Raw genomic sequence first — 16,370 nt, 5'->3', positions numbered from 1 at the left:
AGTAGAGAATGGATGGTGTCTTAATGTTCCTAGTTACAGTTAAATTGAGAGGGACAGAGAGAGTAGAGGTTCCTTTGATTTGGTGCAGCTGTCAGTGAAGCACAGGTGCAAGCCAGTTTAAAGACCCTATTATGATGTCATAATGGCCCAATGTAAGTCAATGGGAGAAATTTATATTTGTTTTTCTTTAATATCTTAAAAAGTATAAAGTTTAGAAAAGTGAAAAATACATAGCATAAGTGTCGTTTACAAGACCTACGCGTCAAAGTTTGAATGAAGTTTCTACGTTAAGCGGTTCGGGCTGAATTAATCGCAGAAAAAGGTAACAAGAATAAGAAGAAGAAGAAGAAGAAGCCTAGGAATAACAATACAGGGCATTTCATGCACTGTAATAATGATATATATTAATGTTGTTTGTTATCTATGTAAAAAAAAAAAAAAAATCTACATAAAGATATCTTCTTTTCACAGAGGGAAATATATCATTGTTCGGCATGAGTCATCCAAACCAAATGGTGGCGGTAATGTACCAAAAAGATGGTGAGCTGACATCTAATGAACGCGCGAAATTTAGAATAGAGGTAACTGTAAACATTTTCAACTTTGTAAATATGTTATGCAGGCAGCTCATGTTGTTCGGCGTACGGTAAGATGTTGGTTAATGAATAGCTCAAGGACATTTACACCTTAGAATCTATTTTCAGCGTAGATGAAAGAAAATAATCGCTTCCTTTTGTTTTGGCAATGAGGGTCGACTAACGTTAAAATGCCACCTTGTTAGCTGGCTGGCTAAACAATTAAGGTTAATGTGTCAGACAGCTAGCGTTAAACATCGGTATGTGACTTTTCTGTTTAACTTGAACAATAGTTGTTTCCTATACCAATGAAGTTCTACGTTGTAATGTTCGTGGTCACGTCAAATGTGTTAATTTAGGTAACGTTTACGTTGAAAACTAAATCCTTGGGTCGTAACAGTTAACTTACTCTGTCAGTAAGCTAAGCAATCTCTGACAGATTCAGTAAACTAGCTAGCAGGCTAGTGAAACTGGGCAATATTCACGTAAATTGACTCGGGAGAAAAGCACCATGTCGCAGACAAACGTTACCCTTCTGGAGGAGGTTGAGCAGTGGAGCCCTGACACCTGCAAAAAGGAGCTGAAGACAGTGCTGCCCAAGCTCGTCATATCCTTTCACTATACCTGACAAAATGCACAGATTATCGTCAATCTCTGTCATATAAACCAGGTTGGTTTGACACTGATGAAACAGCTGTATACGTTAAACGTTGTCATTCTTTAACTCCTTGCACTCAATTCACTGTTGCACGGATAGCTGGGAAGATCACATACGTAAGTAGTGAACGTTAAATGAATTGTTAGCTGACGAACTAACAGGACTATTAAACATGTAATAAGTTGCATTTAGACTGTATTTTGCACATCCTCAGGTGTATTGAGGATAATCATGGACTTGTTCCTTCCACATTTATGTCTGGCTGAACTGGAGGAGGAGTGCTTCTCTAAAGTTCTACCAAAGGTGTGCCAGCAAATACCAAAGAGCCTATACTGTTTCCAGATGTCCAAAACACAATAGCTACCCTTGTTTTGACATTGTATATTTAATTTGCATTTCATTGCAAGGATCACATTAACACATACTCAGAAAATGTGTGTGAAGTGTCACTCTTGCATCAGAAAGTAAGATGTTATTGTGCGTGTGTGTGTGTGTGTGTGTGTGTGTGTAGGTGGAGAGAGTATTTGGTAATATGATGGAGGAAATCTCTGGTCAAGTTAGCGGGTTGTCGAGTCAGAACACAGAGCTGACTGCCTCTCTGAGGAACATTCTTCAGGTAAGGCCTTTCTGATTGGTCTGCCTCAGGGTGCATTTGAAGGTGAGGATGGTTCCAAATAAAAAATATCCCATATTAGCCCAACTAATTACTGGGTGGGGTGTGTGCACAGGTGATGGTACAGACACTTGAGACTGTTGCCGTGTGTGTGAGGCACGTGTGTGCCCTGGAAGGTGTGTCCCGTCTGTCCGAAGTGCGCTCTGTTCCTTCCTGTGTCCTCTACCTCCTCAGAAACACTTTCCAGCACTGCAAGGTACCTGAAGCCCTGCCACTGAAATATTCTGATCCATGTCTACTTGCTGTAGATGACTAGGTCCCTAATATACCAACAAAATCCAGCGTGACTGTTTGTATCATAGTGTTCCATGTGTAGGCACTTGAGAAATAAACTGGATTTTTGTTCCTGTTGTAGAAGTTCTAGTCATTATGACATTCAATCTGCTGGAATGTTTGGTGTGTATCTTTCAGGAGAGTGAGGTGGTTTACAGTGGACGCTTGTCTTTGGTAGGAGATCTTCTGCAGGCACTCTTCAAAGAGGCCTACTCACTGCAGAAAGGCCTAATAGAGTTACTGGACCACGTCAACCTGCAAGAAACAGCCTCCAAGGAAGAGGTCTCTGACATTGTTACAGGTGTGTGTGTGTGTGTGTGTGTGTGTGTGTGTGTGTGTGTGTGTGTGTGTGTGTGTGTGTGTGTGTGTGTGTGTATGAGCAAAAGAAGCCCATTTTCTAATTCAAATTCTTTAATTTTCTCCTGTGTTTTTTTCCACAGTGATTCACAGTCTTCTAGACATTTGCGCCATCATTTCTAGCCTGGACATGGCCCTGCATGCCAACACCTGGAAATTCATCATCAAGTATGTAACACTTCTGCTACTTTTATCAGGGACTCACAAAACACTGACTGGACATATCATTTAAAAAAACAAAGGACTGTCTGAACAACATGAATGCTGTGATTCCTGAAAATGGGAATGGCTAACGGGAATCTCTTATTTCTGATTGCAGGCAAAGTGTGAGGTACCAGTCTCTGGTAGAAGAGCACTTGCGCCATGCTGACATCACATCCTGTTTATGTACTGACCTCCTGGGCTCTCTGAACAGCTGTTTGGAACTAGCAGAACAAATCAAACAGGAAGGATTACAGGTATTAGACCTCGGGGCGACAGTGGTTCAGGAGGTAGAGGAGTCGTTCAGTGATCAGAAGTATGTAGTTTGATCCCAACTTCTCCTCACCAAGTGTCGAAGTGTCCTTGAGCGAATCACTGAACCTCCAACCGCTCCTGAAGTGCAGGTTGGCGCCTCGCATAGTAGCCCCGCCATCATGTTAATAGGTAGATGTCTGAGAAATGTAGGGCATTTTGAGTACTCTATGACGTATGACTGCATGCATATAAAGATATTTAAGAGAAATTTAAGACAGGATACTAAACATATACAGTAGCCAAGGGTATCAACAGCACCCAGCACTGTGCATATACTGTATATGAACAAATGGCCAGACCTCAGCTAAAACAGGTTTAAACATCCAGTAAATTCGAATTTCTTGATATGTTGTTGAAATGTTCAGAAGAAATCCAGCCTCCCTTACCCCTTTTACAGGAACCCTCTGTTCTAAGATATGCATGATGAACTATCAGTTTTCTTTGTGATTGTGAGATTTGTAATTGTGGCAAATTGTGTAGCATGTTGTCACGAACACAAAAGGTGTAGAAAAGCCATATTGTACTAACCCTCTGCAATGCTGTATTGCATTCTGTGGGGTGATATAATAGTTGTGTCCCAAGACAAAGTCTGCAGATCACAAGACACAAGCATTTAATTGGCGCACACACACACACACACACACACACACACACACACACACACACACACACAAAAAACACGTCTCCTCCTACATATCCTATTGGAGAAATATTAATTTGGCTTTGTTATGTTTGTCTGTTCAGCAAAGACAGGGAAAATGCAAAGTGTGGCTACTGAGGGCTATTTGTTGAGCATTGAACACTGAGAAGCCTGAACCAGCAGCCCTTACCTGAAGTGTTCTAACCCTCAAAGTCGGTCTCTCTGGCACCACTAAGTCCGCATCTGTCTTTCCTGTCCCATGGGATTGCATATAGTAAGCCAGCCGGCTGGGGCCAAGGCAAGCGCTCTCATAGCTGGGAATATGTTGTTTCCTAAACAGAAATCTCTTTTGGCTACAGCAAGGCTCTCTCTGCGTGGCCCTATTTTTGCAAGTTAAACTGCCTAGAACCTTCTAGATCTCTACATATCCACTGTATTTTGTGCTGCTATGATCTTGGTGTTTGTGCTGAGATACTAGCAGATATACATAACAATACACTACACTATATACGTCCTTCTGTCTTCCAATTATTGTCATTACATCCTATGGTGTCAGGTAAGTATGTGAGCATCCTTTTCTTGCTACTGTTGAATGTTACATGGCTTATGTCTGCCTAAAGGAGGTCCCCCTGGTCCTGCTAATATGTTTCTCATGTTCTTCGTTAGTACAAGGAATTTGCGTATGCACCAAAATACATATTGCAGTCATAAGACCTCAGGGACAGAAAGGAAGAGAACATCTTTCAAACTCACACACATTATATGGAACAGTTCCAAAACACTAAACTTAATAAATCCCCTCAGAGTATTGCAAGTGATAATACAAGTGTGTGTGTGTGTGTGTATCCTGTTGTGCTGTAAAATGTGACCTGAAATTGCTTTATTTCAACAGGCAAACAGCCAAGAATGCAAGCTGTTTCAGAAAAGCGCCAAGATGTGCAGGTTCTTTGCCAACACACTTGTCCACTATGTGAAGGTAACCAAGAGGCTCCCAGAGAACAATGAGGATCAGGCTGGAAAGCCAGCTATCACATCCGGCGGTGGTAGATCTCATGGTAATGTGGGACTTGTGTGTGTTTGTTGTTTGCAACAGGAATTCAAAGACTTTCTGGCCACATCCTGCCCACGGCTTCACCTGCTCTTCCTCCAGATCCACAGGTACTTGCAGCAGTCAGGGGTCGTTCACCTGAGCTGATATCTCTCCAGTACCCATGATTGTACCCGTTCAAAGGGTGACACAGTTTCACATTCACCCACACAGCTGGTCTCCATCTCTCTCCAACCTTCCTACAGTCATTTATTTCTTCTTTACTTGTGTCTGTCATGTGTCTCCCTTTGTCTTGCACGCAAATTCACATTCAAGTAAACTTTGTATGAAATGACAAGTTAATATTTTGCCAAAGTTATGGCCGTATGAAAATAAGGAGCAGACAAAATGTATTCATTCAAGTAGAGTGGGATTATAATAATGCCATTATGAGAAGTACTGTACAACATGATAAAACAAAGGCCTTAATCTGCCTCTCTTTCTTCTCATGTCCAGTAAGTTTCCACCCTGTCTTCACGCTGCCTCACTCCCTCCAGCACTAAGTGAGGAGTTGAGAGGGGCAGTGCTCGTCGCTAAGGATGCACTCCTGACACAGCTCCTTGCCTTCCGACCGTTTGCTGAGAGCGTGTTGGCCGAGAACCAATGTGAGTACCAACATTTGGATGGTGCACCTTCATCATCAGGCCTGCAGTTTGTGACCTTAAGTTTAGGCTACCGTTGCTTAAAGCTACAGATTAGAATCTTTTTGTGAAATTCAGCCAGACATTCATCTAATTTGAGGAAATGATCTGGCAGAGCCTGCTGCAGTAACAGTGACTAGGCTTACCAGTGAAGAAAGGAAGGAAACCGTTGCTAAGAAAGATTAGGGGAGTTTTGCAACTGTCTGAAGCTTCTAGAAGGGGGTTAGGAGATGTGCTCGGCCTGAGGGCCCAGTGATGAAAGGTCATTATAGGAACTCTATGTCACTTTGACAATCCAAATTCAGAGTTACATGCATACATACATACATACATACATACATACATACATACATACATACACACATACACACATACATACATAGACACACACACACACACACACACACACACACATTGATTATGATGATGATGATGGTGGTGGAGTGCTCTCTCTAACACATCAGTCTTTTGATGGTGGAGAGCTCCCTCTAACACATCGGTTCAAAGTCTTCCTCTTTTCAATGCAGATATCTTTTTAGTCACTGTTCTTACTGAAACACTAGTCAGTTAAGCTGTCCTTGTGTGTGTGTGTGTGACAGCTTGCAGTGGGGACACTGCTCTGGCTCACTGCCTGCTGCTGGTCAGTGTGGTGGCGCAGCTCTCCTCCGACTCAGAGGGGGCTCTGCAGCTGTGGTGCGACGGCAGCTGCTTCCCGGAGGACACACCCAGGTGGGAGCCGGTGCAGAAAAGGCACTAATGTAACAAGAGCTCTCTCTGCTCTTGTACCTACAAGCCTTAAGATTGAAAACAAACTCTTCCATGTAGATCCTTGTTTCATGTACTGGAAGGAGTGTTGGGGGGAGAGTGTTCGTGTACTTTTTCATAAAAATCAATGTTTCATTTTTGGATTACTGTAAGGACTGTTTATTCATTTCTGTGTTGTGTGTTTTAGGCCTATAGCTCATGTTGTGCAAGACACATTTCCTTAGAGGCATTATAGGTTTCCATTCATTCATGTATAGAGTAGAGAATTGTTTTTTTTTTTTAAACACAGATAACACTCTCTCTCTCGTGATCTATCTATCTGTCTCTCTCTCACTCTTGTTCTATCTTTCCCTCTCTCTCTATTTGATCTCTCTTTCCCTCTCACCCCAACGTCCCTTGCTCTCTGTCTGCCCCTCTCAGGCTGAGTGTGTTTGAGGCAGTGTTCCGGAGTTTCAGCCGGTGTGTGCTGGAGCGGGTGTGGCCGGTGCGGTTGCCCGGGGTAATGCTGCACGGCCAGGCCCAGGGTAGCGTGAGTCTGCATCAGCATGTGTGCGTGCAGGTCTGCGCCTGTGTGGCTGCACTGCCAGCCCCACAGCTCCCCCCACTGGTAGGTGTAGAGCACTGCATGCATGGGTTCTTCTTCACCTTTTTTTATGGCAGTGTTCCCTATGTTGATTTGCAAAACTGGTGTTAAATAAAAAGTAAAGCTGTGCACACACACTGTCCTTAAAACAGACCAAGAAAGCTAAGCTCCTCTCACTCTCTCTGTTCACCTTTTTTTCCCCTCGCCATTTCTTCCTCTCTTCTCTCTCTTCTCTTCTTTCTCTCTCTCTCTCCGTCTTTCCCTCCCTTTAGGAGCGCTCCCTATTTTGGGCACTGTTTCAACCTGACGTGCAGACGGCTCTGCTGGCCACGGATGTCTGGTGTTTCTTGGCGCGGTAAGTTCCCACCTCTCTTTCTCCCCACCCCAGCTGGCACCGTCGTTCTTTCCCGGATTTAGCCCCACGTGCGTCAAGAAGAGCGGTCCTTGAAAAGGGTGAAGCCTAGAACAGACGGACACGCTTCCACCACCCTCAAGGATGCAGCACATGGCAGCTTGTTTTTCTTTTGGTTTGTGTGTTTCCTTTGAGTAAACCTCAGTTTAGGATAAGTCAAGGACGGGTTTGCACCACGGTGACCGCTACTCTCAGTGAGACAAAGTAGGGGTCAGATTAGTGTGGGTTTAGAACACACACAAAAAAGCTGAACATTGTACCAGCAGAGGCACAGGCTATTAAACAGGACTGTTTGATATCACCTGTTTTCTTCAGATACTCATACAGGCATATACGTACAGGCTGTCTGCTGTTTATCTACAGAAGGGATTCAGGATCCCAAATCACTTTAGGGTTTTGTCTCGTTAGACGCTTCAAATGTCAATTTAGAACTTCAAATAGTCTCTTCAAAGGTCACTGTAAGGGTCATCAGTAGTCTGCTATTCTGGCAAAAGGTTGTTGATGTTTGAGCTAGTTTGACAGCCAATCAAATTACACCCCTACCCTCTGTGCTTCTGAAGTAACATGTTGATTGGCTGAAGTTGTTTGATTGGCTGAAGTTGCATATTGCAGAGCCATAACTGTGTATAAACAGTTTTTTGGAGGGTACACAGGTTAAAGGACTGTGAGGAGCTGGATTTGACAATATGTCTATTCAATTCGTTTCATAGACTACCTTTTAAAGGGTTTATCATGGTAGTTCCTTTAGGGTTAATCATGTTGAGGTTGAGGGTTTGAGGGTTTAATTCAGTTGAGGGTTTAATAATTGTTTGGTGTATCATTCGTCATCATCTTTGTCCCCCCTCAACCCACAGGTATGGTACAGCAGACTTGTGTCTGCATCACGTTGTCCTTGTGGCCGACCTGGTAAGCCTCTTCACCTTCTTTCACGGGGCTATGGGAGGACAGGGATAGTCCTGGGACCTCTTGCAGAGGTGATGATTGGTGTCAGTGGATCTGGTGGCGAGGGAAGGCTGTCATTATTCACACACACAAACACACTCCCCCCTCCTGTGTGACGATGGTTACTGTGTTCCCTGATGTGCGGTTTGGCTGAACCCACGTGTGTGTGTGCTTGTGTTTGTGTGTGTCAGCTGCTTTCAGTATTGACATGAAGCTGATTGGGACACTTGTGAGAAGGCACCACTGGCACAGGGTTACACATACGTTTCTCCGTGAGCACCCACAGACTATTTTAGTGCCATATTTATCTATACCACAAGTGGGGCATTACATACATGCGTGCGTGCCCATTAGTGCCATATTTATCTATACCACAAGTGGGGCATTACATACATGCGTCAGTCACTCACTGAAGTTGTTGAAAATGTTTGGTTTGTGTGAGGTATCTTCAGCCACTTTATCATGGGCTGGAAATTGTGTGTGTGTGTGTGTGTGTGTGTGTGTGGCTGTCCACCGTGTTTACCTGCAGATTAAGTCATGTCCAGTTGAGACGTCCCAGTGGAACCATCTGTCCCTACTGCTGAGACGCATGCTGTTCCTTATGACACCTGTACATCAGGTCAGACTGAAGTGGTGTGTGTGTGTGTGTGATGTTTTCAGTAATCCCAGGTCAAAATGATTTTGTGTGTGCAACGTGTGCTGTATGGTTTCAAGTCTAATGTGTATGGGTTTCAGATATATGTTCCAGTATGTTTATTTCAAGTCACTTTGTATAGTTTTGTTTGCTTTTATGGATATACAATTGTATGTGTTGACGTGTGTGTGTGTGTGTTCACAGATGGAGCTGTTGGAGCGGTTCCCCGCATCCCAGGAGGAGAACGTGCGTGTGTGGGGTCACCTGCTCCTGCGGTCGCTGGCCCCAGATGTTCGGGCACGCCTGGAGCAGGAGCTCGCCACGACCGCAGCGTCCGTGGCCACGGACTGGCAGAAGAGCGGCTGCAGACTGGGCGAAGTGGACAGAGTGGTGAGTCCGGGGAATGTATCACGTCGACGGTAGGCAGATCCATAAGATCAGACGAATCGGTAAAGTCTCACCTCTACAGTAAACACGGTTCTGATGTCCTTCTACATAATAAGCACTGTTCCTATAGCTGTGTGTTAAACGCAGCTGGAGACCTTAAAGATGGACCCTTCTTTCAAAGAGACATTAACTGACCGTTAATGGATAGATTTAATAAATAATAACCTCAACTCAGTCCATCAGCTAAGGTAGGTTTTCCCTTTTTTTCCACCTACAGTCCTGCTCACCAGTATTGGCACCCCTAGTGAATATGAGCAAACAGGCTATGAAAAAATATGTCTTTGCTGTTTATCCTCTTGGTCTTCCACTCAAAATATTAATAAAAAACTTACCTTTTCATTGAGGTAAAATAATTGAGAGGAAAAGTTTTTTTTTTACATTAAATAAATATTATTCTTCAAAACATGTGTGCACAGGTATTGGCACCCCTTAATTAAATGTTTTGTGCAGCCTCCCTTTGCCAAGATAACAGCTCTGAGTCTTCTCCTATAATGCGTGATAAGATTGGTGAACACATGGCACGGGATCTGACACCATTCTTACATACAGTATCTCTCCAGATCCTTCAGATTCTGAGGTCAACGCTTGTAGACTCGGCTTCAGCTCATCCCACAGATTTTCTTTGGGGTTTAGGTCGGGGGACTGTGATGGCCATGGCAAAACTTTTATTGTGCGGCCGGTGAACCGCTTCGGATCATTGTCCTGCTGGAAGGTCCAACCATAAGCTTACTAGAGGGGGCTGTTAGGTTTTCATTTAATATCTGCTGGTATTTGATCGAGTCCATGATACCATGTATCCTAACAAGATGTCCAGGGCCTTTGGAAGAAAAACAGCCCCACAACATCAAAGATCGGCCACCATACTTCACAGTAGATATGGGGTGCTTTTCTGTATGGCTATCTTTCTGTCTACACCAAACCCACCTTTGTTGTTTTTGCCAAAAAGCTTTATTTTGGTCTCATCTGACCATTTAACTCAGTCCCATTGAAAGTCTGACTTCCATTTGGCAAACTGTAGGCACTCTAGTTTGTTGTTGATTGACAGCAGAGGCTTTTTTCTGGCAACCCTCCAAAACAACCTGTGGTGATGTAGGTGGCGTCTGATGGTAGTTTTGGAGACTTTCTAACCCCAAGACTCAACTAATGTCTGCAATTCTCCAGCTGTGATCCTTGGAGATTATTTTGCCAGTTGAACCATCCTCCTCACGGTGCTTGGGGTCAATGTACACACACGTCGTCTTTCAGGCTGATTCTTAACATCACCTGACGCTTTAAACTTCTTTATTATTTCAATGATAGTGGAAATGGGTATTTTCAACTGGTACGAGATTTTCTTGTGTCCATTTCTTGATTTGTGCAGCTCAACAACTTTTCATTGCACATCGTCACTGTGTTCTTGGGTCTTTCCCATTGGAACTAATGGAATTTGGCCTGTGTCATCTCATATTTGTACATCAGTGGAACAGGAAGTCATGGTGAACCTCTTAAGAGTTCATAATTAAACAGGTGAACTTAAAAATGTAAAACATGACTGGAAATATAATTCAGTTAGGTTTCAATTATAAGATTTTTCTAGGGGTGCCAATAATAGTGGCACACATGTTTTTTGTAAAAAATATTTATTTAATCTCAACTCTTGTTTTCTCTTACAATAATTTAACTTCAATGTAAAGGTAAGATTTTTGTGAATATTTTGAGTGAAACACCAAGAGGATAAACAGCACAGACATATTTTTTCATACCCTGTTTGCTCATATTCACTAGGGGTGCCAATAATGGTGAGCAGGACTGTATACGAGTCACTTTTATCAGTTTCTTTGCTTGCTAGAAATCTATGGTAAACCGATGATAATGTATTACACTAAAGAAAACATTGACCGAAAATAGTGTGCGTGTGGCTGGTCCCCCACACGTATGTAGACCCACTTAAAGGTGCATTAAGGATTAATAGCTATTCGCTAAAGGTATGCTAGCAGCTAAAACTAACGAAATCTCTTGAAATGTGCTGACTTTGACATTATGACAAACTAATTACTCAACAACTGTCCTTACACAGTCAAACATCAATCATGTGCAACACAAGACTAAGCAAGACGGCAAATAAGCTACTTACTAGATCGGCAGAAGGTAATCAAAGTCAGGTCGGCGGGCATCGGCAGGCAAACTACAGAACGCAGTTATATGCCTATCGACCCTGCTATACCATTGGCACGGACGCAATTCTCCATATTAAAAGTCATTGTAGCGCCCCAATTTTTTTTAAGCTGTTATTTTAAGATTAAACTGCTTATCCTAACCCTAATCCTGAAGCATAATTGTTGCATATTGTGCCTTTACGACCCCAGTGGCCATCATCACAACAATGACATTCTCGAGTGGCAGTGACCGTGGGCTAGTCAAGGGCGGAGGGTTTTTATTATCACAAACATTCAAGCATCAAACTACCTCATGGAGGAATCTCTGCCAGCATTGTTTGAGGAAGGAGTGAGGCTGTGTTATCTTAACGTAGGCTCTTTATCTGGTTCTCATATCAAAGTCCATCTGCTTGTCCTTCAGTCCCCTTCTGTCTCTCGTCTGTAGAATAGGGTGCTGTGGGCTCTGAAGGTGGTGGTGCGGGTGGAGATCCCAGAGGCGGGGTGTGTGTCGTCGGTTCTCACCATCCTCACACAGCTGTGGCCCCGTATGTGTGCCAGTCAGGTCAGACACATATCTCACTCACTCACTCACTCAAACACATACACTTGTCGCACACAGGTCTTTAGGTTACTCTTGATGTGTGGATGATGTGTCCCACAGGTTCAGAAGCATGGCCCTCTCCAGCAGACAGTTTGTCTGCTCCTCTCCCTCTCGGCCTGCCTCGTCAAGAGTCTGGAGCCTCAGACCATCTCTCAGGTACTTTTTTTCACCTGCTCAGCTCAAAGCAGTGCTGTTCTTCCCAGTGGAAGAGACATTGTAGGCCTAGCTCAAGACGATGTTGGCATCTGCTGCAGGTGAATATGAGTCTGTGTTTTCAGGCTGTTTCCTGTTTGAGCGTGCTACTTCCCCTGAAGGCTCTTGATGATGTCGCCCTGGCTGCTCTGGAGTTTCTGGCTGCCTTAGGGAGTGTTTTCATCCCCTCCAGTGTACAGGTGTGTGCTGTGTGCTTCTTACTCTAGTCAATTCCAGGCCTTCCATGTAATGATCTGTGTGTGTGTGTGTGTGTGTGTGTGTGTGTGTGTGTGTGTGTGTGTGTGTGTGCCTGTCTGTCTGTCTTTCTGTCAGTCTGTGGTGTTACCTCGGCTCAGCGCAGCGTTTGGCGCCCTGTTGGCTTCGGATTCCTGGCTCCTCCAGCAGCACGCCCTTGAGGCCTTTGGCGTCTTCGCAGAGGTTTGGAGTCTTTGGTTTACACATCTCACACCCACCAATCACAAAACTTAACCCGTCAAGCTCACAAGTCTGCCAGTGTCTTCCAACTCGTACCTCGTGACCGTTCATTCTCACTCTACTCAACTACCCTCCTCCTGCACACAAGTACACACATACAGTTATGTGCAAAATAATAGCAGTGTGTTTAACAGAGAAAAAGTTCCATGTTCCTAATAGCATTTATTTCAATACATACAAAGGCACTAGGAGCAGCACACATTCAATTCCACATGAAAAAATGAACTTTTAAACTGAAAATAAAGAAAAAGATTATTCGGCTGTTCAAAAAAATAGCAGTATCTGCATACGAACTGGAATATTTACAGTATAAACTTTAAAATTAAATGAAGATTTAGCCCTTACTTTAAGCACTGAACTAATATTTAGTTGTGTAACCATTATTTTTTATCACTGCTTTACATCTGTTTGGCATAGAGTCAACTAACATTTGACACCTGCTAACAGAAATTGCAGCCCAAGCTGACTGGACTACACTCCACAGATCTTCTGCATTCTTGGGTTTTGCATCAAAAACTGCATTCTTCAGGTCACCCCACAAATTCTCAATCGGATTGAGGACCGGGGATTGGGCTGGCCACTTCATCACATCAATTTTGTTGGTCTGGAACCAGGATGTTGCCCGCTTGCTGGTGTGTTTGGGGTCGTTGTCCTGCTGAAACACCTATTTTAAGGGCATTTCTTCCTCAGCATAAGGCAACATGACCTCTTCCAGTATTTGAACGTACTGAAACTGGTCCATGGTGCCTGTTATGCGATAAATGGGCCCCACTCCAAAGTATGAGAAACATCCCCAAACCATTATGCTCGCACCTCCATGTTTTACAGTCTTCACAGTGTACTGTGGCTTGTATTCAGTGTTTGGGGGTCGTCTCACAAACTGTCTGCGGCCTTTAGACCCAATAAGAACAATCTTGCTCTCATCTGTCCATAGAACATTGCGCCACTTCTCTTTCGGCCAGTCAATGTGTTCTTTGGCAAACTGTAACCTTTTCAATACATGTCTTTTTTTCAGCAGTGGTACTTTACGAGGGTTTCTTGCAAATAGTTTGGCTTCACATAGGCGTCTTCTGATCGTTGAAGTACTCACAGGCAAATGAAGATCTTCTTTTATCTCTCTGGAGCTGATCATTGGTTGTTTCTTTGCCATTCTTGTTATTTTACGATCTACGCGGATGGTGGTATTCCTTTTTCTCCCACGTTTTTCTGGTTTTCTTTGCCATTTTAAAGCATTGGAGATCATTTTAGCTGAGCAGCCAATTATTTTCTCCACTTCTTTATAAGTATTCCCCTCTCCAATCAACTTTTTTATAAGAGTTCTCTTCTCTTCAGTGCAATGTCTAGACCGACCCATTTTACCACCGGACAAGGGCTAAAAGCAGCAGGTACAACCCCTGCTGCCTTCCTTCCTTAAATAAGGGCCATTATTGACACCATTTCTTCACCGACTGATTGACCTCCCTAATTGAACTCCCACACTGCTATTAATTTGAACACACCCATTTGAACACCTTTCATTAAATTAGTCAATTACCCAGCATGCAGTCATGCAGCATGCAGTCATGTCTGTTAAGTCTGTTGTTTGGCCATTGCTCTGCTGCATCTAGTCATGAATTCGTTCCCATGTTGTATCATAATTTCTGCCAAAATCAGTACTTAAACACATTAGTGATGTGAGACTGCTATTATTTTGCACACAACTGTACATCTGCAAGCACATATCTTCACAAGCCCCACCGCTAACTCACATTCTTGTCATTGCAGTCTTAGGTGCTGGTCTGAAGTGTATGTGTAAATAGCAGGTGGATTTGACATGGAGTATGATGACAGAATAGATGCACGGAGTAACAGGCCCTTTATCCCCTGCTCAGGTGACCAATCACGAGGAGGTCATCTCCCAAGGCCTGACGTCCGAAGAAACCAAAACACGAGTGGTGAACTTCCTTAGCAAGGTGTGCCCAGACATTTGTACAAACATCATGACCATCATGACATTCATTATCACTGCTCAGTAACTTCATGCAAATGTGATATTCTGCTGGTTTTTTCTTCTAAAACGTTGATTGGGATATTATTTTAGGAGCTGTTTTGTTTAGGCATGTTTTGCAGAACCACAGAAAGTTAATTTGAACTCGTTATTTCCCCTGCAAAACCTTACCTGTAGGACCTTACCTTTGTGTATGGAGGAATAATGTCCCCAACCTAACTGTGTTCTAAACAGTTTGTTTGAAAGCAGTTCAGGCAGTTGAGTATCTTATGGGTTTGTTGTGCTGTGCTTTGCCGGTCATGTTTGTGTTTGTGTTGATGTTTGTTGTTTACCGCCCGGACACAGACGGTGGCGGGGGACGAACAGAAGGATATTCGTCTGGAGCGTCTGAGGGCCGAGAGCGCGGTGTTGAAAACACACACCCGAGCTCTAGAGAGCGGACAGGAGCCCCAAGCACGCATACACACACAGGGAAGACAAGAGGAGCAGCAGGACCCCACACCCACTGCAGAGAGGAGGGAGGAGTCGCCAGAAGATGCTACAGTTGAGGTAAGACACTCACTCATTCACTCCGAGGTTTTAAGTTAAAAAGTATAGTTTTGCTCCTTTTCCTTTTGGACCAGCCAAGTTATTCATTAGTCGTCCCTTTTGGTTGTACAAACATGCTCATCAATTTACTGAGTGAGTCCTGTAGTAGGCATGTTGTTCTCTGACCCTAAACCATATCATTGCGTCAGGCACCTAGTCTTGACTAATGAAGCCTACCAAATAAAATATTTAATAATTATCTGTTAACAGTTCCTAATGTATTTGCGAAGCAAAAGAAGATCGATGTCTTTCTCTGCGTTCTCTGTTCGGGTTAAGATATAAATAATCTATAATAACAGGCTCACTTAACTTTGAATTTGCTTTCTTCACTGATTTTCATCTTTATTGAAGAAGTCTTTTTATCATTCCATACTGGTCTCCTCCTCTCACTGTTTGCTGCTCTCAGCCGTGTGCAAAGCGGGCGCGTCAGGAGTGTGTGCGCTGGGAGGAGTGCGAGGTCCACCTGCAGACGGCCGAGGGCGCACTGAGGGCCCTGCAGACACTAGGGGGCGCCACCGCTCCCCACTCACCCCCACAGTGGGTCTTGACCCGCCTGCAGGATCTCCAAACACTCATCACACACATCAGCAAGCAAGCAGAAGATGGCTCCTAACACTGACCGCACACCAGACTCACAACTCGCACCAATACACACACAAGCACACACAGATATCAAACAAAGCAGTCACTTAACACTGATCACAAACACACATGGATACCACACATGACACAAGGCGGTCAACCAATGCGGCGGACACACCAGACATCAGCAAACAAGGATCCAAGTTTGTCCTGTATTTGTCTGTCACACACGCACCAAAGTGGAGGCCACAGTCACCTACAGCCAGTCATGGATCCCACATGGATCTGTGCTTTTAACCGCTTTCACACAAGTTTACACCACAACATACAGACCTCAGTCTGGGTAACGGCTTTAACACATGGGGTTTTACTGAACAAAACATGCAGAGCTCTGGTTAAGTTATCATTCTGTGCTGCCTACAGCCTTAATGTCTCCACAATTGTAGACATCACACATTTGGTTAAATATGGAAAGGGGTTTTGCCTGCAGTTCAGATGTTTATTAAACTTTTTACTGTGATGACTTTGCTTGTTTCATTCCCGGTTTCTTATCGTGTATCACAAATTTAACATGAAATGGGATCACT

General features: G+C 43.8%; 1 protein-coding gene across 1 annotated transcript; it reads left to right on the top strand.

The window, feature by feature from the left end:
• Positions 1-1,455: 1,455 nt before the first annotated feature.
• firrm (fignl1 interacting regulator of recombination and mitosis) lies at positions 1,456-15,814 on the top strand (the record flags this gene model as incomplete). The annotated part of the gene is made up of 22 exons (XM_080860852.1): positions 1,456-1,536; positions 1,745-1,849; positions 1,962-2,102; positions 2,318-2,480; positions 2,620-2,704; positions 2,856-2,994; positions 4,585-4,668; positions 4,786-4,850; positions 5,236-5,384; positions 6,020-6,149; positions 6,606-6,792; positions 7,041-7,123; positions 8,035-8,086; positions 8,652-8,741; positions 8,961-9,146; positions 11,784-11,900; positions 12,000-12,095; positions 12,218-12,331; positions 12,465-12,569; positions 14,498-14,578; positions 14,959-15,162; positions 15,608-15,814. Exons 1-22 carry the CDS (start codon positions 1,465-1,467, stop codon positions 15,812-15,814), a joined length of 2,655 nt encoding a protein of 884 aa, XP_080716978.1. The 5' UTR covers positions 1,456-1,464.
• Positions 15,815-16,370: the final 556 nt, after the last annotated feature.

The sequence above is a fragment of the Sprattus sprattus genome, assembly GCF_963457725.1.
Source record: "Sprattus sprattus genome assembly, chromosome: 2".
In the NCBI taxonomy this organism is placed as follows: domain Eukaryota; kingdom Metazoa; phylum Chordata; class Actinopteri; order Clupeiformes; family Clupeidae; genus Sprattus; species Sprattus sprattus.
This window is presented reverse-complemented; position numbering and strand designations above follow the sequence as displayed.